Raw genomic sequence first — 23,330 nt, forward strand, 5'->3', positions numbered from 1 at the left:
AACCTTTTGGGGGCACTGAGCAAATTTTAGGTCTTGTGAGTGGAAACTTGAACGTTGTGAGAATTCTGTGCAACTTCCAGCACGCGTTTACAGTGAACACTGAGGCTGTACCCTTACAGTTTTAGACAGCAGCCAATAGGCTATTGTGGCTATAGCATAATGTAGGTCTACCAACAAAACCAATGGAGCAAATCCCAACATTTTCACATGGAAATAGCTTTTGATTTTTAAGATATAGCCTACATTTGCCTATATGTCGTGTTCAATGAAGAACTACATTGAATGAGACTTTTAAAAACGTTTTTACATGATTATGGGCTAGACATTAATTAATGTTTTTTTATGTGGTCTGTAATACCATGGGCCAAATAGGTGACTGTAAATTGCATTGTATTGTGTTGTATGATGCAAGAAACCACTTTGCAAAATACAATTAATTATTATTACCATACAGAGAATCAGTGGTGTAAAGTACTTAAGTAAAAATACTTGAAAGTATTACTTATGTCGTTTTTTTTTAGTATCTGTACTTTACTATTTATATTTTTTACAACTTTTACTTCATTATATTCCTAAAGAAAATAGTGTTCTTTTTAGTCCATACTTTTCCCCTGACACCCGAAAGTAGTCATCTAATTCACACACTTATCAAGAGAACATCCCTGGTCATCCCTACTGCCTCTGATTTGTTGGAGCATGCCCCTGGCTATCTGTAAATAAAATAAAAAACAAGAAAATGGTGCCATCTGGTTTGCTTAAGATAAGAAATTAGAAATTACTTATACATTTACTTGTACTTTTGATACTTAAGTATATTTTTGAAATTACATTTACTTTTGATACTTAACTACATTTAAAATCAAATACTTTAAAACTTTTACTCAAATAGGTTTTTACTGGGTGACTTTCACTTTTACTTGAGTCATTTTCTATTAAGGTATCTTTACTTTTACTCAAGTATGACAATTGGGTACTTATTCCACCACTGCAGAGAATTCGACAATGTCGGCCGAACTCTCTGCCTATTGGCTTATTTGCATGTTCAAACCTGTCTCAAAATACAACACTGCTCCTTTAATTAAGATATATTCTTTTTAACTGATTGGGTTTTAAAAGACAGCGTGAAATGTAGCATACAGGATTTGTGCTCTTGCAGGAAGCATGAGGAAGCACTCCCCATTGCTGAACTCTACGTATCTATAACTGGGCTAATAAGTCGCTAACTATAACTAGCAAAGAATATCAAGAAATGAGTACAAGCGTGGCTCTGCGCTCTGATCTGACCGCTCGTGGGCTACCCCCACAAATAGAATTCTACTCCGTTGCTCTCTGGCTCTTCCTACAACAAAATCACAGACTCAATCTTGCAAAGCTTGGATTTGTTTTTGGTTTGTTGCATTGAAAAGGGGCTGATATAATGTTGATTCAATCACAGAAAAAAACAATGATCTATATAGTGAAAACTAATGGGGCGAACTCGGTGAAGTTCAATCTCTTGCGTCTCTGCACAGCCTGGCATTTCTTCTGCGCTGCAGTCTAGGCGGAGCACGCGCACATTTTAGCAGTTTAGAGGGAACACTGCTTGTGACTCTACAAACTTGTTGGATGCATTTGCTGTTTGTTTGGTTGTGTTTCAGATTATTTTGTGTTTCAGATTATTTTGTGCCCAATAGAAAAGAATCGTAAAAAATGAGTCACTTTTATTGTAAATAATACGTTTCTAAACACTTCAAAATTATTCTTTTATTTGACCTTTATCTAACTAGGCAAGTCAGTTAAGAACAAAATCTTATTTACAATGACCGCCTACCAAGGCCAAACCCGGAAGGGCCAATTGTGCACTGCCCTATGGACTCCCAATCACAGCCGAATGTGATACAGACCGGATTTGAACCAGGGACTGTAGTGGCGCCTCTTGCACTGAGATGCAGTGCCTTAGACCACTGCACCACTCAGGAGCTAACGTGGATGCTACCATTAATGTGGATGCTACCATTTTTACAGATAGTCCTGAATGAATTTTTAATAATCATACCCCCAAGACATGCTAACCTCTCACCATTACAATAAGAGGGGGATTTTTATTTTAAAAATGTTGGGGGTAGGGGGAGGGTATGACATGCCTCTGTAATTTTCTCACTCAACATTATTCACAATTCATTCAGGATTATCCTTAATCATGTTATTTCACTGTCACAATACATTTGGAGCTCATTGTATGTACATCATTGGTACGGCTGCACGCACGCATACACACTTAGACCCACACCGAAGTATATCATTTTAAGTTAATACACATAATCACTGTAACTGATTTCTGCCAATTACATGTGAGAGTACATGTTGAATAACTGGCTTCAGCAACTCCTAGGAAGTTATTTCATGTTAAATAAAAATACATCTTTTGTTTAAAAATGTTCAAAGAATTTTCCATCTGACTGGCAGTGTTCAATAATTGTGGGTTACAAAAAGTGACTGTGTACAGTACAGTGTTGAAAAAGAGCAACATGTGTATACGTTTAACTGTCAAAGAGATGGAAAACTGTATATTTCTGTGATTAAAAGTTTTGAAGGACACATTAACATAAGAACACAAAACCCCATTGTTGCTGTATAAACCTCAAGACGCCGACTTGTAATGAAATTCGCACATTGTTGTTACTGTAGCATGACTGAAAATGTGAAGTGTGCCAGTGAAGAGAGTGCCTTAAAAACAGGGTTTGATCAGAAAGCTCCTTTGAGAGGCGGCAGGGCAGGCTGCAGTGGGATGGTGCCAGGGGATGGAATGCCAGATACAAAAGAGGGGAAGAAAGGGGTTTAAACAATAACTGAAAAATACTTGAAAGTATTACTTTCAAGTATTATGCGTGCGGCCTAAAAATAGATGATTTCAGATAGAGGACCTCTGAGAAGGTTTAATCCTCCAGATTACTCTACTGCTTTCAAGCAGCCCCCTCCCCTCCTGGTCTCTTGGCAGCTCACCAACTAGCTGTATCTCAGCTGGTATCTGCCCCACCCCTGTTTTCATGAGAGGGCTAATTAAGTGCTATACCTTAGGAGGGGAGAGGAGGGAAGGCAAGGGAGGGGGGTTGGGGGGCTTGTGATGACCCATGCAGTTTAATCGCATATGACCCCATCTTTTAACAGACAGGAGTTTTGCTTAGGGCTATGGCGGTCATAAAATGTTGTCAGCTGGTGATTGTCAAGCAAATAACTGCTGGTCTCACGGTAATAGACTCTTAATTAACATAAACACATTGAGCATCTCCTGGCTTCCACACATAGCCTACAAGCCACTGATGCAGACCTTAAGAACATCTACATTTTAAAAAGTCGAATAAATCCATGTAATATAGCCTACACCATCACAATAAATCCATTATTGATTTTAAACATTTTTAAAGAAACATGATATGAAGAAAATGTAGTCTATTTCAGATGACAGATTAGCATACTCTGAGTTGTCCTTATGTTAGGCCATGATTTAACTATGCCATATGGCTGTGGGCTACACTAGTTCATTTAGCAGACAAGACTCGCTTAGAATTCCGTGGCATTGTTTTATAGTATGAATAATACAATTGAACATAGCTTAATAAAATATAAATTATATTTTCTACAAATGATTTGAGGGAGTGTGCACATGTGGCTATTCTGTGTTGAGCGGTTAACAAAGAAACAGATACTCCTATATGCTTAATTTAGAGTTATGTAACTTTTGTTGTTCTACAAACGTTGGGCTATATGTTTTGATTTTTAATACATTCTAAGGCTGCATGATGCGACTTTAATGATGATTTGAAAACAGCTGCATGAATGGCATGAGCTCTGCTTTGTTTTTTGTGCAGGCTATACACACTTCATCAGTCTCTCATTCACAATTTCACAAGCAATTGATAATGCCTCCAATTTCCCGACTGCATCCCCTTTGTGTGGCCGTAATGCCCCATAAAGAATCCATGCCTTTTGCGGCCAGTGGCCGTTGTGCCCTTGGGCTGAATATAACAATTATAATTACCTTCTCCTGGCTGCTTGCCGAAGCACCTCTCACTCACATAGCTCTCAGGTCTTTTTCACAGGCTAAGTGAAGACAGACACATCTGGGATGCAACTACATGCATCCTTATCCAAGTCCGTGGCGCATATTGAAGATATTGGAATAACTGTCAACATTTACTCTCCGTCAGCCAACAAGATGAGTAGGCCTAACTAACAGCAAAAGCACTAGCCTATGTCAATCTACTATCAACAAAAGTTGACCTATTCTATTCTGTGTGAGAAATAAATATTCCAATCATAGTCTTGGACAGTTGTGGGACGCGATAGATCCCAGATGAATACAACCACTAGCATAAAAAACCCTGTTTTGAGCAATGAGCCTGACACAACAGATCAGAACTCTTTGCTTAAAATGTTGATAAACTATTTGGCTATTTCTTCACATAAGCGCAGCAATGCGCACACGGCAGTAGGCTATAAGTGTGAATGTTCCATTAGCAGGGAAACACAATTCTCAAAAGTGACGGCAAATGCATTTTTATGGTGAAAATGATCTTCCCCAAACTTGAAACTCACTCGCTGCGTATGTATGCCAGTTAGGCTCTACACCCATTGTAAAGCAGATGAATGTGCTTCATTTTAAGAAGTTATTTGGCCACTTTAGTTGTGATACAAACCTTATCAAAATATATAGGCCTATGGGCTAGATGAGATGTGGGAATGTGATTTGAAAAAGTGACAAAAAAAGGCATGTGATGGTTCTTGCCTTAAGCTGGGCATCATTCACAAGTGATAATATATAATTCACAAGCAATAGGCTAATATTGTCCCCCATCAGACTATCCTTGATTTAATCTTGTCTTTACGTATACAGTACTAAATAATATGTGTGACATTTGTTTTGATTTAGAATGGACCATTATCATGCACCTGTCTTGAAAATACATGTAATTTATGCACTTAAATAGCAAATGGAGGACGCTTTTTCTGTGGTTCATTTTCATGCCAGCCAGGTAGGCTATAGTCCTGTTGCAAAGCAAAGCAATGTGTTTAATATTAGGAAAGTTTAAAAATAAATATAGTAGGCCTAACCTATTGAAAGCTGATGGGATCCTCCTCTTTTTAATAGAGGCCATCACTCTGTTTTCTCACGCAATTGCATAGACTATAGAAATGTTGCGCAACATGAGCTCATGGTCTCTCATGAAGTGTTTGATTCGATTTTCGATTACATTTGCATTGATGTCAGAGTGAGTAGAGGGACAATAGAGTGCTGAGTACCAGGCAATTAGCAAGTTTGGTAGGCTACTAATGACCATCAGCAGCATCAGAGCTTGGAGAAGCCTAATTACTGTGGCTAAATGGTCACGCTGAATTTGACTGCCGTCATGACTCGTGACCGCCAGTGTGGTGGTAATACAGTCATTGTAGCAGCCCTAGTTATGCTGCTGGAACATGGCGGAGCACGGAACAGCTCTGCCAAGGTATTTTTTATTTATTTCCAAAGGTCTGCTGAGACCGTGGCTCATCACTAGGAACCCAACTACACATGTTATGACAGTGTCAAAGCTGCTCCCTGCGTAACACTAGATCATAATAGGTATGATTATGAATTACTGGGTAGAAGATTGAGATTGCAGGAGTGTCAATACAGGACTTTAGAAGGGCAATCTGTGGCACCACAGAGCAGAAAACTACCATTTCTGTTGTGTTTTTATTGTGATAGGATGCTTCTTCCAACCGCAAATGAACAGAATGTCAATCTTGCCCCGATATTATATTTTTTGTGGAATGAAAATTGATGGGGGCAAGATTGACGTTCTGTTCATTTGTGGTTGGAAGAAGCGTCCTATCACAATTAAAACACAACAGAAATGGGAGTTTTCTGCTCTGTGGTGCCACATACCCAAGTGGGTTTAATCAGATGTTGACATGTCTGAGTCAAGAGGATTCCCCTTCTAATGTCCTGTATTGACACTCCTGCAATCTCAATCTTCTAATCAGTGATTCATAATCATACCTGCCCTCTTTCTTGTGATAAGAAGCTCTATTGTTAATTGTCAAAATGGGGCAGCATTTTATGAGAATCATTTTATGAGAGAGTGAGATTACTCTGTTGATTCTCTCTCTGGCACTAAATATACTTTAAAAAATGCCCTCTTTCCCAGCACTGAATCTCCTATGATCCAAGCCTTATCTGAACACCAGCCAGAACTATAAATGTTTCTGCTTCAGGTCTGCCTGCCAATACCAACCAACACAGCCAGCTATGGCATGTCACAAACAGAAAAAAAGACTATCCTTTCTAAATAAACTAACATAACATACATCAGTTACAATACAGCATAAAATAGAACAGTCAGTCAGTCAGGCTTACTACAACATAAAGTTACACATACAACATGCACAAAACGTGCAATGTTATAACTCCTAGGTGAGAGAAATGGTGTGAGCTTTATGAAGTATGAAATGGACCAGAGTAGAGGCCTTTGCCTGGCTTCAAGAGGGCTAGTTCGTGTGGTAAACACATTAGCCCAGTACATACAACACATGGTGAGCCTAAAAACTCTCTTAGCAGAATGTCCAACGGCACCCTTGGGCGACATTATAAAAATGGGTCGTTTTTTGGTTCCGTGTGCTTGTTTAATGTGTTTGTCTTTTTGCTGTCACAAATGGCACACAACGAAAAATGGAAATGCTTCACTAAAGCAAAGTCAGTAAAAAGTGATTTGCTTGATGCAATTTGGGAAACATTGACCCTGTTTCAGAGTCTGTTGGTGTAATGAAACACATTTTAAATCCCCTCTTGTGATTACCTGGTGGTGCTAAATAGAACATGGCTTGTCATCGCTGTTTAAGTGATTCTATCCAGTTCTGCATACCGACTGCATTTATCCATCACTAGTACTGACTGCTACATATATTTCTGATGGACTGTAAGCCATCACTTGTTCAGCTATCGAGACGGTCTTGTTCTTCATTATATCTACCATTAAAATCACAGATTATAAAAAGGTATCACCAATATTTCTGACCAGAGAGTAGTTCCACTTGCCAAAGACTGATCAACTGGGCCTACTTTGATATCAAACTATTGTACTTAGGACAACAATCGCTTTCAGGTGTTCAATCATTCTGAATGTGCATATGTAAATCAATAAGTGCTAGTGTTAACTGAAACACAGACATGAGAAAGCAGAGGTTGCAACAAGCACAATCAATGAAACAGAAAGAAAGACATGAATGAAAGAGAACGAAAGAAGGGCAATGTTGAGAGAAAGCAATGGCATACAGTATAACAGTGAAACGATCAATTAATATCCATTTGTCTTTTTTTTATTTCATGATTCATGCTGTTCTAAACATAAGAAAACACAATCGATGCCAATAGTTAAATCAGACTGTGTACCTTGTCTTTGCAGGGACATCCACAGCAGGGCGACTGGCAGGACGTTACGGAACATCCATCGCCACCATCCTCCACGGACGTAAGACTCCCTGTCAATCACAGTTAAGATGGAGACATACTAGGTATCGTCTTATAGTACAGTCTTACACATGCAGTACACACAAGCATACAAATACAGTATATTTATTCATACTGATGTGTCTGCAATTTGGGTCCGCTTTAAAAGTTTGAATGATGCATTTGTGGTATGGAAACATATTTTCAGCACAAAGAGGGACCACAGCGAAGCAAATGCAGTTTTGTTATATAATGATAAATGATTCTTTCATGTCAGTTGTAATGACTTCCAGAGTTAGAGAGCACCAGTGGCGAGTACCCGACAGACTACATCTGTGTGGTTCATACAATGACTTACAAGAGATGCTCCTTGTTTGAATCTAACATAAAAAATGTAATTAGAATGAAGGTAAATATACCAATTACCGCGATTAGTCATGCCTCCATAATAACCAATGTGGTCGTTTTGATCACTGGGAAAATATATACAACCCCATCGCCTGTAGACTTTACATTCCAGGAATATCATTTGATTAATGACATGACTAGGCTTGGATAAAAGCCTTGTCTACGATATGAAAAATCCACATTGTCTGATATACAATTCTGTCTGGGAGGAGTTCAGCATAGATACATGGAAGTCAGTCAGGATAAGTTCCCTGTAATCTTATCTAACCTGTACGCAAGTGAATTGGATAAATCACTTACAAGACAATCAAGCAGTACAAATATAAAAACAGGTTTACAGCAAGAATACGGAATGAAAAATGAAATGTGATGGGAATAGAGAAGACAAAAATTGCAGCCAGAGTCAATCCACTCATATCAACACATTTCTATCGCTGGGTCTCTGCAGTTCAGATGCATCTATGTGGGGTTATTACAGATACTACAAAATCAACCTCGTCAATCATTGGTTTCTCGGTGTAATTTCCCTCTGAGTTCATTCGTGATCATGACCCCATCTGAATCTGCTTCTCAATCAAAAGAGTAAATCGTTCTAACATTTCTGTATAAAATGTAATTGTGGTCTCCCAATTAACTCAAGGCCACACACATAAACAAACCTATTAGTCAGGAAATTGCAGTATACTCCAAACCCAAGTCATTTCACGGAGCTGGGTTAGCTACTATTAGTTAAATCATATGGTTGTGCTGCTGTGGGCCCAAACTATATGGACTGGATGGAGAGTCTGCCAAGAGGCCCTGTTCTCCTCCTCCATCTTAGAGAATAGAGCCTCTTATCCTCCTCGGTTCATTTCCACTACACTGAGGGGAACTGGACGGACGGCTTTTCCACTTCAGCAAAAACTACGTTCATTAGACAATAGCCCCATCTGGTCTGGGCCTAATTGATACCAATTACTCTAGGTGTTGCCTGAGCCTGAGCTGTGGGTGGTGCTGGAGGAAGGTTCAAAATAACATTTCACAGCTTCCCAGTCTTTCTAATTTGCATTTTTTCAGAAGGTAGTAGGTATCCCACATCGAACGATTCCTCAAGAGAAACAATCACTGTACTCAAGGGATGGTCATTTGCTGACAACAATGTGAACCTGATGACTTGGAGCATCTTCACAGTGACAGTGTCAGAGTATGGAAGAATACCAGACCCTCTACCTCTCCTCCATGCAGACTTTTTCATAATATAATTCAATTCACCAAACTTCGTCCATTGAATAATGATAGGTCTGCATGTCTGTTCCCGGTTCTGTTTTGTTCACCGTGTGCCCTCCCAAGTTCACCAACTTAGACCAGGTGATGAGTATCGCAATTCAACTTCAACTTCCTCACAAGCACAAGGAGCACTGAGAAAAGTGATATGGAGCTATGAATAGGCCACCCACACAAAGGCCATGATCACTGATCATATTTTATTCAGATAACAGCAGGATTTTAGCTCATCATGTTCATCATGGCTGTCAGGAAACAAAGATCAAGAGAAACCTGAGTCCAGCTTACATTGTCCTCATGGAGATAAGGAAGTAAAATCTAATTTTATAGTCATTCAGAAAACAACACTCAGTAGTGAAGAACTGGCATGTTTGCGACTCCACGACCTAATAACTCACAACCTTATCTCAAAGTAATTATTCTTGCTAAACACACACAGTATAAATAATGGAAATACAGGAATATATATTCTATTCACATTTCACACAAAAAAGCCACAGATAGGCTATACTTCCTCATAACTGTAAATCCATCTATTGTTTCCTGGATTATTCAAATAGATGACTAATATGGTTATTGGAAATGATTGTGTGTTCTACAGACGATGGGAACCTTAAAAAATAAACTTTCCTATTTCTTTTCACATCAGATACAAACATACACACACGAACAACAACTTACAGACGCACACAAACAATGACTGCATCTCATCTGCCCAGACTCACATGCTCCCACCCCCATCCCTAGTGCCTGCATTATTTGTCTGGGAATCGTCCAGCCCATTGACTATGTCACTACATCCCCATATGCCTTGTCTTGAAATATGCAGACAGACAGATTAAAAGTATACATTGAAACTTTCAATTTCTAACAATTGCTTCTTTTAATTTGCCAGTAGCCTAAACAGTGTAGTAGACAGCAGTATTTCAAAATGTAGAACTTGTTTTGCATAACGAAGTTAATTAAATCTTTATACATCATTTATAGCATTAGGGCTGAGCGAACAAACTGAATTAATTGCGCACTTATTACATACATTCATATTCATATATTCATGAAATTTCTGACATTAGAGAACCTTTGGTCTTTGTTGACTTGTTTCTCTAAAAATATGTTAATATGAACGCAAAACAAGCTGAGAGGTCAGTTTTCCGTGTCCCTTGGAGACCACATAAAGACTGATTCATCTGGTAGCGAGGATGGATGGACTGTACTGCATATCCATCAAACCCATTGATGCCATACTAACAAATGGCCAGTTGTAAATTAATATGCCATTACCAATATTCAAACTAGGAGTACAAAAATGATAATGACTGATTAATCATTGTAGAGAACTATCCAGTTGTCAAGATGGTTGGAGTCATGAACCATCTTCAGACACATTCTTGATGATATGTAAAGGCCTGTCTTTCTCAACCTTATCATGGTATAGTGTCATCACTGAGCTGCTGGTCTCAGAATATGAGGGCCATCAGATCTTTCATTTATCATTAAATCCCCCAATTTAGTGGTGTGTCTGATGTCAGCCACCTGGACAGGTATAGACTATTCATCTTCCTTTCAACAGATTCTCTATGACTTCATCTCACATCTCCTAAAATGTTCTGTCCTGTCAGAAGTTCCACATTTAGGACCTGTGGAACTGACTGGCAGCTGTAAATTTAGTCTGCAATCATTCAACTTTTGGATGAATGTGATCTAGGTTGTGTAACACAAGTAAGTAAGCAAGCACATAATAAGACGACTCTTTCAATAACAATTTCTCACATGCTGACTGCACTTCAGAAGATAATACATATCATGGCATAGTCTTCATGAAGACACAAAATATTGTTTAAAAGTGCTTAATGATACCTAAAAAATACCCCACACCAACACAGCAGCCAAAGAGATGGAATAACAAGCATTTCACGAAATGGAGTGTTCAGTAGTGTCTTCAATAATTGAGCTAGGGGGAAAATCCCTTTTAAAAAAGTGTTCCCTGTAACGTAGGTAGCTGAGGAACGCTCAACTCCGTTCGATTTGAGATAAGAGAGTTTAGCGTTCCTCAGCTATAATGTAGACTATTTTCACTAGGCCTACCTCAAAAGTAGTTGAGTTTACCTTGTGTCATATCATACATACATTTAGCATGTAATAATTTATCATGTCTTGATATACTACTATAGAAGATGAATTAATAAACTGCAGGACCATTCTCAAAGTCAATCGGCTAATGTTGTAAATAAACACATAAGCTGACAACAATGTGACATTCATTGATCCTCTGGTCACACTCAGGTCAATTATCTCCAAGACAATGGAAAAGAAAAGCGTCTGACAATAACAACAACATTTATAACTTACATCCTCTTATTGGAGAGGGAGCTGGTCTCATTGAAGGATCATATTATCTACTCCGCTGTCGATCCGACTGGAGTTTTCAGTTTTTGAAAACTTTTGGCAACTTCTTCAAATTCGTGCCACGCCGACGTTTCAAAACGTAATTCAGTGTATAAACGCAAAACACGCGCTTATCCCAAACTCGAAACCTCAAATCGACTGTTGACCCTGTTCCCCTGTCACGCAAGATGCTTGAAACAGCAGCAAAGTAGTTTTAACATTCAAGGAGCATGTCCTTGCACACAGCTGGAGGACGTTCTCTCTCACTCTGGCGCCCCACCCCAAACCAAGTCCCGAGGGTTAAGAACATTTAAGAAAATGTGCTCAAAATCACCTACAATTTTTAAGAAAATGTGCTCAAAATCACCTAGAATTCTACGTTGCTTCTCCATCACACTGAAAATGGACAAATTACATTTACATGTACAGTTATTAGTCCAGTGGTGTAAAGTACTTAAGTAAAAAATACTTGAAAGTATTACTTAAGTAGTATTTTTTTGGTATGTGTACTTTACCTTTTATATCTTTGACAACTTTTACTTTTACTTTACTACATTCCTTAAGAAAATAATGTACTTTTTAATTATTCGTTACATTTTGAATGCTTAGCAGGACAGGGAAATTGTATCAAGAGAACATCCCTTATCATCATGAGTCTGATCTAGGTACTCACTAAACACACATGCTTCATTTCCGTAGCTTTCAAAAACAAGAAAATGGTGCTGTCTGGCTTAAGGAATTTGAAATGATTTACAGTTTTACTTTTGATACTTAAGTATATTTAAAACCAAATACTTTTAGACTTTTACTCAAGTAGTACTTTACTGGGTGACTTTCACTTTTACCTGAATCATTTTCTATTAAGGTATCTTTACTTTTACTCAAGTATGTCAAATGGGTACTTTTGTACTACTGTATTAGTCCTATGACATTTTTTTTGTGTTCTGTCTGTGCTTTTTTTTAAATAATAATTTTAGTTTTTTTATTTAACTAGGCAAGTCAGTTAAGAACAAATTCTTATTTTACTACTGTGAAATTGAAATGAGGGAGGACAAGACTGAAACAAGTTACATTTTGGACTGAAGCCTGTACAATAAACAGACTTTGATGTGTTGGCTTTTTGATCCATCATTTGCTTCGAATGTCAGTTCAGATAATCTTCTTTTGTGATAACTCTCAACAGGGTTGGATATCTGAATTTGCATGCCTTATCCACTTTTTCAGCATTTTGGTCTCCACAGCCATCACTTTTATGTAGATGAGGTTTATCCATAGCCAAAAGACAAAATGACATGTCTTCTATTGTATATAGAACTACAATAAAGTCACTGTAGTTCTATCAGCTCCTTAATTGGGTTGGGAGTTCAATAAAGATGAATAGGCATGAGAGATATTTGAATGAAACTAATGGGAAGCACTTTATCCACATTGACTCTTTTATGGGGTGATGAAAATGTCATAAACTAATTTTAAAGTATGGTTTCCAGTTGTGAGTTTCTTGTATAGCTTGGGACAGCACAGCTGTTTTATATGGCGGAGAGGAGAGGCTTTAAACTTTCACAAAAGCCAAAGAAGTGGCTGTTCTCCTACCAGTACATAACAATGAATCATGACTGAAAGGGATGATCAAACCCAGCTGACGTTCCCCACAGTACTGTCATATGTGAGCTCAGTAGGGCCAGTATTGATCTCATGAAAAGACAGTGTTTACATCGTGTGTGTAAGAGGGGGTATACTTTCAATATTTAATGCAAGAACTTAGAGGACAAACTGCCATGTGTGACATGATATTGTATTGTTGTTCATGGTCACTGTGAGAGAATTACCTATTTCAACTGACTAGTGACTTTTCTCCCCCAATAACCATACAGGTAGAATAGATATGTGCAAGGAATCCACCTGATTTTAATTTGCATCAACACCATGCCCATCAACAAGGAGGAAGGGAGTCAGAAAATGCTGGTGGTGACAGCTCACAATACCCTTTGGCTGGCCCTCGCTTCATACTCGTCGCCAATCCCACTGGCTCCAGGTCATCTACAAGACCCTGCTAGGTAAAGTTCCCCCTTATCTCAGCTCGCTGGTCACCATAACAGCACCCACCTGTAGCACGCGCTCCAGCAGGTATATCTCTCTGGTCACCCCCAAAGCCAATTCGTCCTTCGGCCGCCTCTCCTTCCAGTTCTCTGCTGCCAATGACTGGAACGAACTACAAAAATCTCTAAAACTGGAAACACTTATCTCCCTCACTAGCTTTAAGCACCAGCTAGCTGTCAGAGCAGCTCACAGATTACTACACCTGTACATAGCCCATCTATAATTTAGCCCAAACAACTACCCCTTCCCCTACTGTATTTATTTATTTATTTTGCTCCTTTGCACCCCATTAGTTCTATTTCTACTTTGCACTTTCTTCCACTGCAAATCTACCATTCCAGTGTGGCCTTTTTTGCCTTTACCTCCCTTATCTCACCTCATTTGCTCACTTTGTACATAGACTTATTTTTCTACTATATTATTGACTGTATGTTTGTTTTACTCCATGTGTAACTCTGTATGTGTCAAACTGCTTGCTTTATCTTGGCCAGGTCGCAATTGTAAATGAGAACTTGTTCTCAACTTGCCTAACTGGTTAAATAAAGGTGAAATAAAAATAAATTAAAACATAACTCTTAAGGCAATAGGCAGGCAATGAAGATAAGACAATGAGCGCGATGACATCAAGAAACTAGGCATGATAATCACATTGAACAGGTCGAGCAAAACAAAACGTGACCCCAGACGACTTATTGATTATTTCCTTAATAAGTAAAGGGCTTGGGACACTCAAATGGAGTGGAACACAGAAACCAGATTAATTTACTAAACATAAGTGGGGTTAAACAGTAAATATGTGGTATTTTGGAAATGGACGACTCAAAAATGTCAGTCAGCAATCATGTAGTTCATTACAGGTTTACTTTCTATGCCTCTTGAAATGACTTCCTGGTGACATTATAAATATTCTACGTTTTTGTTCACACCTTTCGTCTCATTTCCTCAAATTGCACATTCAAGCGTTTCTTTTAATGTGCCCGCAGAGTGAATATTCCACTATGAGGTCCACTCAATTATCTGCTCTTAGAGTTTCAGCACATTTTAATAATGGCTGATGGCTATAAATTACAGTTCAATTACCATTATCCAAGGAGCAGTAAGAGACATTAGGGGATAATGACTTGGAGAAGGTCATCTTCAAAGCTTAGCTACATAAACAGAGCAAATTAGTTAAATATACTGAACAAAAATATAAATGCAATATGTAAAGTGTTGGTCTCATGTTTCATTAGATGAAATAAAAGATCCCAGACATTGCCCATATGCACAAAAAGCTTATTTCTCTCAAATGTTGTGCACACATTTGTTTTCATCCCTGTAAGTGAACATGTGTCCTTTGCCAAGACAATCCATCCACCTGACAGGTGTGGCATATCAAGAAGCCAATTAAACAGCATGATCATTACATTGGGCGGCAGCGTAGCCTAGTGGTTAGAGCATTGGACAAATAACCGAAAGGTTGCAAGTTCAAATCCCTGAGCTGACAAGGTACAAATCTGTCATTCTGCCTCTGAACAAGGCAGTTAACCCACTGATCCTAGGCTGTCATTGAAAATAAGAATTTGGTCTTAACTAACTAGTTAAATAAAGGTATAAAAATACACAGGTGCACCTTGTGCTGGGGACAATAAAAGGCCACTCTAAAATGTGCAGTTTTGTTATGCCAGAGATGTCTCAAGTTAAGGGAGCAGGAATGTCCACCAGAGCTGTTGCCAGATAATTTCATGTTAATTTCTCTACCATAACCTCATTTTAGAGAATTTGGCAGTACGTCCAACCTGCTTCACAACCGCAGACCAAGTGTAACCACGCCAGCCCAGGACCTCCACAAACGGCTTCTTCACCTGCTGGATCGTCGGTGACCAGCCACCCGGACAGCTGATGAAACAAGAGTATTTCTGTCTGTAATAAAGCCCTTTTTTGGGGGAAAAACTCATTCGGATTGGCTGGGCCTGGATCCCAAGTGGGTGGACCTATGTCCTCCCAGGCCCACCCATGGCTGTGCCCCTGCACAGTCATGTGAAATCCATAGATTAGGGCCTAATTAATTGATTTCAATTGACTGATTTACTTGTATGAACTGTAACTCAGTAACATTTTTTTAATTGTTTCATGTTTCGTCTATATTTTTGTTCAGCAATCGCACGTTCTGGATATATTTATTCAAAGAACCCATCAACTGGGACTGTTGCTGTCTCTACGGTGTAGCACTGGCATGCTTAATTATTTCCTAGTTCAACATGCTTATGGAAATGTATTAAATAATGAACAATGACCTAAAAACTTTAATTGATTTGTTTTAATAATGGTCAAATGAGTCCTTCATTTACATTAAGTACACATTGACTACAAAATGTAAAAAAAAAAAACAAGGGAGTTTAAATGAAAAATAAAGAAATATCACAAACACAGAAAACTCAGGAACTTTTGCATATTTGAGGATGGACTGATCTACTGCTCAGTCAAAGTTGACAACATACAAACTTACAAGTTTAGTGTTAAAGTAAGGGAAGCGCTTTTAACTAAAGTGACATTACCGTACCCTTGGAATTAGTTCTCTATGAGGCGGTTTCCTGGACAGAGATTAAGCTTTGTCCTAGAATAAAAAACATACAATGAAGAAACTCCATTAAAATATTTTTTAGTCCAGGACTAGGCTTAATCTACGTCTGGGGAAACTGGCCCCAAATGTCCCTTCCCTGACTGCTCCCTCCCCAAGTCATCATCACAAAGTAAACATGAACAAGTCTTCCTCTTGCTTGGACAGTTTTGTTTGTGCAGCTCTGTGTACTAAAGCAGACAGCATCAGTACAAACAGAGTACCAAGCATTAATCAATCACTTTAAAAGATTTATTTAAATTGTGTTGATGCAGAAAGGACAGTCTTTCACCCGAGAAAAGGAGATAAATAGATACTGATTTGAAAACACAGTAAAGGGCAGATCAATAATGTCCCCTGATAATAATCTATTGAAGCATTGGTCTATAAATTAAGATTAACGAGAGAAACTGTGTAGTCTTCAAGGATTATGAACTGCAAACTCTGAGCATGTCCCCAAAACATACATGCATACAGAGGGGATGTGTGTTACACAGAAGTGTTATCAAAACAGTCAGTTAGTTGCTAGTGTAAACTAATGAGGTGTATACTGTGTTAATAGAGGAAGGATGCACTGTTTTAATATACAGGCTCAGGAAGTCTTTATTGAGCGCTTCACTCTAGTCATGGACAGCCATGTTGGAAGCTCCACAACAGGAGTCCAATATGGAGACACAGATGTCATTGTTGTTTACAGTGATGTTGAAGGCTTGGGACAGAATTGCTCTCTTTAGACGCATGCTGTAGACTAGAGGCTAATGGTCTCTCAGTTCTTCTGGACCAGATCAGCAATACAGTGACACCAGGGGACAATGGGTCTCATTCTTTTCCAGTGGTCAGCAAGTTGAGGGCCTTCTGCAGATTTTGCACCGCCGTGCCCACGTCTTCATACTGCAGGGCGCTGCCAGCGTACTTGCAGTACTTCTGAGCCCTGGTGTAGTCCTCTGGCGTGAGGCGCACGTCACCTGCCGAGACAGAGAATTAGGTGTTCCTTTGAGACGAGTAATTATTGAAAATGAAAGTTACATTCTATGTGATCACTTAATTAAGAGAGATTGTGTGTCTGAGTAACACACGCCACCCGTTACACTCTCACTGACCCACCGTATTAGGTCATCAACTGTGAGTTAACACCAGCCTGACACAGCTCTCTGATTTATCCTTTAACTCCCTATTCAATATCACCAGAATTTGAGACGCTGGCCATAAGTCCCATGACTATTTTTCAATAGAAGATGCTATTTAGAACTCTTAAAGAATCATGTCGGTCAAGACCAGAGTATGTGAGCGGAGCGTGCCCAATTTGACTGGAGAGCGGAGAATGTTTCCCAAAGGCTGGAGTGCCGGCCTTCTCGCCCGCTCCAATTTAACTCCAGTACTGCTCCAGTAGCGCTCACTTCACCAGCTCAAGGCATTTCTAGCCCAGCATGCATTTGTAGGATACTTGGGTGCTGCTATAGCCCCTTGCTTTAGCTACTGTCAGGAGCTCGCAAAATATTTTCATAAAGAAACTGATAAAATACACGGGTGAAAAATCAAGGTGACTTACAAAGACGAGGAGGACCAAGAGCATGAGAGGGAGTGTGGTGATGTAGTGTCCACAACTAAAGAATCATTGTGGAATCTGAAAAGACACGTATCCTGAAAGGATGATGGTGTAGTACGTGCACATGTACAGAAGATATCCCTATTTGGTAAAAGACCAAGTCCATATTATGCCAAGAACAGCTCCTTCTCATGTCCTTTTTAGTGTTTTGATGCTGTTTAACATGACATGTAGCATATCAAATCAATGTTACATACAAATGAAGGCTACATACAGACACCGGTTAGTCGGGCTGATTGAGGTAGTATGTACATGTAGATATGGTTAAAGTGACTATGCATATATGATGAACAGAGAGTAGCAGTAGCGTAAAAGAGGGGTTGGCGGGTGGTGGGACACAATGCAGATAGCCCGGTTAACCAATGTGCCGGGAGCACTGGTTGGTCGGGCCAATTGAGGTAGTATGTACATGTAGATATGGTTAAAGTGACTATGCATATATGATAAACAGACAGTAGCAGTAGCGTAAAAGTGGGGTTGGCGGGTGGTGGGACACAATGCAGATAGAGTCTTGCCTGGCCATGCAGTCGTGGGTGAACAGGGAGTACAGGAGGGGACTGAGCACACACCCCTGGGGGGCTCCAGTGTTGAGGATCAGCGTGGCAGATGTGTTGCTACCTACCCTCACCACCTGCGGGCGGCCCGTCAGGAAGTGCAGGATCCAGTTGCAGAGGGAGGTGTTTAGTCCCAGGATCCTTAGCTTAGTGATGAGCTTTGAGGGTACTATGGTGTTGAAGGCTGAGTTGTAGTCAATGAATAGCATTCTCACATAGGTGTTCCTTTTGTCCAGGTGGGAAAGAGCAGTGTGGATCTGTTTGGGCAGTATGCAAATTGGAGTGGGTCTAGGGTTTCTGGGATAACGGTGTTGATGTGAGCCATTACCAGCCTTTCAAAGCACTTCATGGCTACGGGCGTGAGTGCTACGGGTCTGTAGTCATTTAGGCAGGTTGCCTTCGTGTTCTAGGGCACATGGACTATGGTGGTCTGCTTGAAACATGTTGGTATTACAGACTCAATCAGGGACATGTTGAAAATGTCAGTGAAGACACCTGCCAGTTGGTCAGCACATGCCCGGAGCACACGTCCTGGTAATCCGTCTGGCCCCGCAGCCTTGTGAATGTTGACCTGTTTAAAGGTCTTACTCACATCGGCTACGGAGAGCGTGATCACACAGTTGTCCAGAACAGCTGATGCTCTCATGCATGCCTCAGAGTTGCTTGCCTCGAAGCGAGCATAGAATTGATTTAGCTCGTCTGGTAGGCTCGTGTCACTGGGCAGCTCGCGGCTGTGCTTCCCTTTGTAGTCTGTAATAGTTTGCAAGCCCTGCCATATAAGATGAGCGTCGGTGCCGGTGTAGTATGATTCAATCTTAGCCCTGTATTGACGCTTTTCCTGTTTGTTCTTCGCAGGGCATAGCAGGATTTCTTATAAGCTTCCGGGTTAGAGTCCCACACCTTGAAAGCGGCTGCTCTACCCTTTAGCTCAGTGCGAATGTTGCCTGTAATCCATGGCTTCTGGTTGGGCTATGTACGTACAGTCACTGTGAGGACGACGTCCTCATGCACTTATTGATAAAGCCAGTGACTGATGTGGTGGACTCCTCAATGCCATCGGAAGTATCCCGGAACATGTTCCAGTCTATTATAGCAAAACAGTCCTGTAGTTTAGCATCTGCTTCATCGGACCACTTTTTTTATAGACCGAGTCACTGGTGCTTCCTGCTTTAATTTTTGCTTGTTAGCAGGAATCAGAAGGATAGAGTTGTGGTTGGATTTACCAAATGGAGGGCGAGGGAGAGCTTTGTACGCGTCTCTGTGTGTGGAGTACATTTGAAATGATGAGCGCTTCTTACAGTCACCTTTTCATGTTGTTTATTAAAATACTTTTAATTCAAATCACATGGTTTGGTTTCAATACTTAAAAATTAAATGGTTGGTCCAGATAGTCACCAAAACAGATGGATCTTAGTTAAATGGTGATTTCAATGAATGGAGCGGCATTTTTCTTCTTCCTGTGAGCGAGGAGCGTTTTTTAGGGGAGCTGTTGGAAAGAACATGGAGCACGGCTCTGTGAGCGATGAGCTCAACTCCGTTCACATACTCTGGTCTAAACACATACGCTAAGCCTTTTTAATATTCTCCAAATTCCAAAAGGTTTAAAAAACATTTGTGGTAACATGAACATAACAAAAATTGAATGGTGTAATTCAAAATGAATGTTTTTTGTGTACAGTTGAAGTCAGAAGTTTACATACACTTAGGTTGGAGTCATTAAAACTCGTTTCTCAAACACTCCACAAATTTCTTGTTAACAAACTATAGTTTTGGCAAGTCGGTTAGGACATCTACTTTGTGCATGACAAGTAATTTTTCTAACAATTGTTTACAGACAGATCATTTCACTTATAATTCACTGGATCACAATTCCAGTGGGTCAGAGGTTTACATACACTAAGTTGACTGTGCCTTTAAACAGCTTGGAAAATTCCAGAAAATGATGTCATGAGACCGCAACAGCAAATGACCTTGTGAAGATGCTGGAGGAAACAGGTACAAAAGTATCTATATCCACAGTAAGACGAGTCCTATACCGACATAACCTGAAAGGCTGCTCAGCAAGGAAGAAGCCACTGCTCCAAAATCGCCATAAAAAAGACAGACTACGGTTTGCAACTGCACATGGGGATAAAGATCGTACTTTTTGGAGAAATGTCCTCTGGTCTGATGAAACACAAATATAACTGTTTGGCCATAATGACCATCGTTATATTTGGAGAAAAAAGGGGGAGGCTTGCAAGCCGAAGAACATCATCCCAACCGTGAAGCACTGGGGTGGCAGCATCATGTTGTGGGGGTGCTTTGCTGCAGGAGGGACTGGTGCACTTCACAAAATATATGGCATCATGAGGAGGGAAAATGATGTGGATATATTGAAGCAACGTCTCAAGACATCAGTCAGGAAGTTAAAGCTTGGTCGCAAATGGGTCTTCCAAATGGACAATGACCCCAAGCATACTTCCAAAGTTGTTGCAAAATGGCTTAAGGACAACAAAGTCAAAGTATTGGAGTGGCCATCACAAAGCCCTGACCTCAATCCTATAGAAAATTTGTGGGCAGAACTGAAAAAGCGTGTGCGAGCAAGGAGGCCTACAAACCTGACTCAGTTACACCAGCTCTGTCAGGAGGAATGGGCCAAAATTCACCTAACTTATTGTGGGAAACTTGTGGAAGGCTACCTGAAACATTTGACCCAAGTTAAACAATTTAAAGGCAATGCTACCAAATACTAATTAAGTGTATGTAAACTTCTGACCCACTGGCAATGTGATGAAAGAAATAAAAGCTGAAATAAATAATTTCTGTACTACTTTTCTGACATTTCACATTCTTAAAATAAAGTGGTGATCCTAACTGACCTAAGATAGGGAATTTTTACTAGGATTAAATGTCAGGAATTGTGAAAAACTGAGTTTAAATGTATTTGGCCAAGGTGCATCTAAACTTCCGACTTCAACTGAAAATTCTAATTTATGTTAATGCCCATTTATTAGTGTAGACATTGAACAAAAACATGAGGTTTTGCAGCTGTTTAAAAATAGAGGGTAACAAAATCTGTATGAAAATAATTTAACATGCTTACCTTTTCACTCCTCAACCACAGTGATTGATACACTGAAATATGGTCATGGACAAAATTTCCAGAATCTAGCATTGTCTACCAGTGACTGCCCAATTTTTTAAAAAGGAGACATTACAGGCAGAACATACTCATGCATTAGCAGCATGGCAAGCAATGCATTTGTGGCTTGCCACAAGAAGCTCCTATTTACCACCAGCCATTTAAATTATAGGGTAAGGCTGAGGTTGGTAGATTCTGAACACTTGCGTTAAGTCATGGCAGATGCTGGTGGGCATTTTGTTCATTTTATAACCTTTGACCTTCAGAATATACCACCACGAAAACGCAGTTCCATCTGATTAAAGATGTATACAGCTCTGAGGGGTGGTTACTGTACTTAATATTTGGGGGCAGAATAAATGGTCTGGTCAAAGACTGCGCTCTCCACGTCGCCTAACGCTGTCTCAAATCGAGAAAGAGAATGTCATTATACAATACTTAAAAAGTCTTATTTGAGAAGAATCCAGGTTCAGATAATGCGTGCTGACGCCGCAAGGTCTGGGAACCTCAAAGCGCATGCATCTCAAATTGTATTTTTGCGTCTGAAATGGTATGTGCGGGCACAACCTGTAGACATTTGTTGGTCTCGTGTCAGTGTGCTACGTACATACCAGGCAGCGCACTAGCTCTGGTCCAGGGCGTTACGCTAACCACTGTTGCTTGTGCAGCTATGTATTACGTTCTAGCTACCTAGCAAGCTAGGACACTGTAGCTAGCTAGCAGACAGCTAGTACACACTAGCTTCTAAATCTAAATGTAATTTCACCACCCGTGCTGTTGGTGGAGATAACACATCATCCTATCTGGCACCATTCGAGAATTTGGTCTCATCTCGTATGTCTTACAGAGTCTGTGGCGTGAGAAGGTATCTGCTGGAGCCAGACCCTATACTCTTATTTTGCTTGGCTTTGAAAGGTTAGAGTCCTAGCTTTGAGTTTGAATCTACAGAAACGGTAACTCAACCACTTAAATAGGATTAGATCCGGCCAGATTATGGGTGATCTGCTTTTTGTAAATTATATTATACTGGACACTTTTATTCTATACACTTCAAGCAGAGAAAATGTTTCATTTGCCTCAGTGTTTTTGGTAATGTTCCCCCCTTACATACGTCCTACAACACTATTAAACTGGACTCTGCTGAGTAAGCCATGTAATTATCACCTCTCATGCCAACCCAATGCTGTGTATTCTGCTCTCTATTCATTACGATTTATTAAAGCCGCATTGCTATGTCACTGCAATTGTTCATGTAGTCATTTTCTTTTCATCAGCCACAGACTGATTATTTGGGTTTGTCTGTGGTCATATTTTTCCCACCAGTGCTGGAAACCGAGAGCCCACAGTCTGTTTTCCATAAACCGTTTTATGAGGAGACCTGCCAGTCTCCCTCTCCATCTCCTCACCCCCCCTTCGTCTCCTCACAGCCAAGAGGGGAACCATCTCATCCCGGCCACTTCAGATGAGCTGCAGGGGCTTCATGTTGTAAAAACTCAGCAGTCAGGGTTTTCCACAGAGGTCTGTGGGACAGCAGGTGTGGTTTTGGGGTGTGGGTGTGGTGAGGCCCAGGGTGCTTAGGGGAAGGGAAGGGGGTACTATGCCGTCCCTGTCCTTACCTTCCTGAGTGGCACTCAGCAGTGAGGGGTTGACCGCCGGAATGCTTCGGGGAACAGGCACTGGTTTAATGGGCTCTCCTGTAAACAACACAGGGGAACAGGGCAATATTTAATGTGTTTGTTTTGCAGGTCCTGGAGTCTGCAGTGTGCCGCCCCTGATTCAATTAGCACCAGAGAACCTCAGGGGTCACTTGGTGGAGATGGGTCACTGAG

General features: G+C 40.2%; 2 protein-coding genes across 9 annotated transcripts in view; both read right to left on the reverse strand.

The window, feature by feature from the left end:
- LOC115174789 (adhesion G-protein coupled receptor G6) overlaps positions 1-11,870 on the reverse strand; it is a 57,792-nt gene extending 45,922 nt beyond the window's left edge. The window contains exons 1-2 of one of the 8 annotated variants that reach the window (XM_029733689.1): positions 11,486-11,870; positions 7,409-7,497 (exon numbers count right to left, since the gene is read on the reverse strand). In XM_029733689.1, coding sequence (XP_029589549.1) covers positions 7,409-7,497; positions 11,486-11,487 — 91 coding nt within the window. In that variant the 5' untranslated portion in view covers positions 11,488-11,870. The remainder of the gene's footprint in view (positions 1-7,408; positions 7,498-11,485) is intronic. The other 7 variants (XM_029733688.1, XM_029733691.1, XM_029733693.1 and 4 more) reach the window with 7 other exon arrangements.
- A 4,032-nt stretch (positions 11,871-15,902) lies between these two features.
- LOC115174790 (vacuolar protein sorting-associated protein VTA1 homolog) overlaps positions 15,903-23,330 on the reverse strand; it is a 47,570-nt gene continuing 40,142 nt past the window's right edge. Inside the window, exons 7-8 of the mRNA XM_029733697.1 lie at positions 23,118-23,195; positions 15,903-17,182 (exon numbers count right to left, since the gene is read on the reverse strand). Of these exons, the coding sequence (XP_029589557.1) occupies positions 17,037-17,182; positions 23,118-23,195 (224 nt within the window). The 3' untranslated portion in view covers positions 15,903-17,036. The remainder of the gene's footprint in view (positions 17,183-23,117; positions 23,196-23,330) is intronic.

The sequence above is a fragment of the Salmo trutta genome, chromosome 35 (assembly GCF_901001165.1).
Source record: "Salmo trutta chromosome 35, fSalTru1.1, whole genome shotgun sequence".
NCBI classification, from domain to species: Eukaryota; Metazoa; Chordata; class Actinopteri; order Salmoniformes; family Salmonidae; genus Salmo; species Salmo trutta.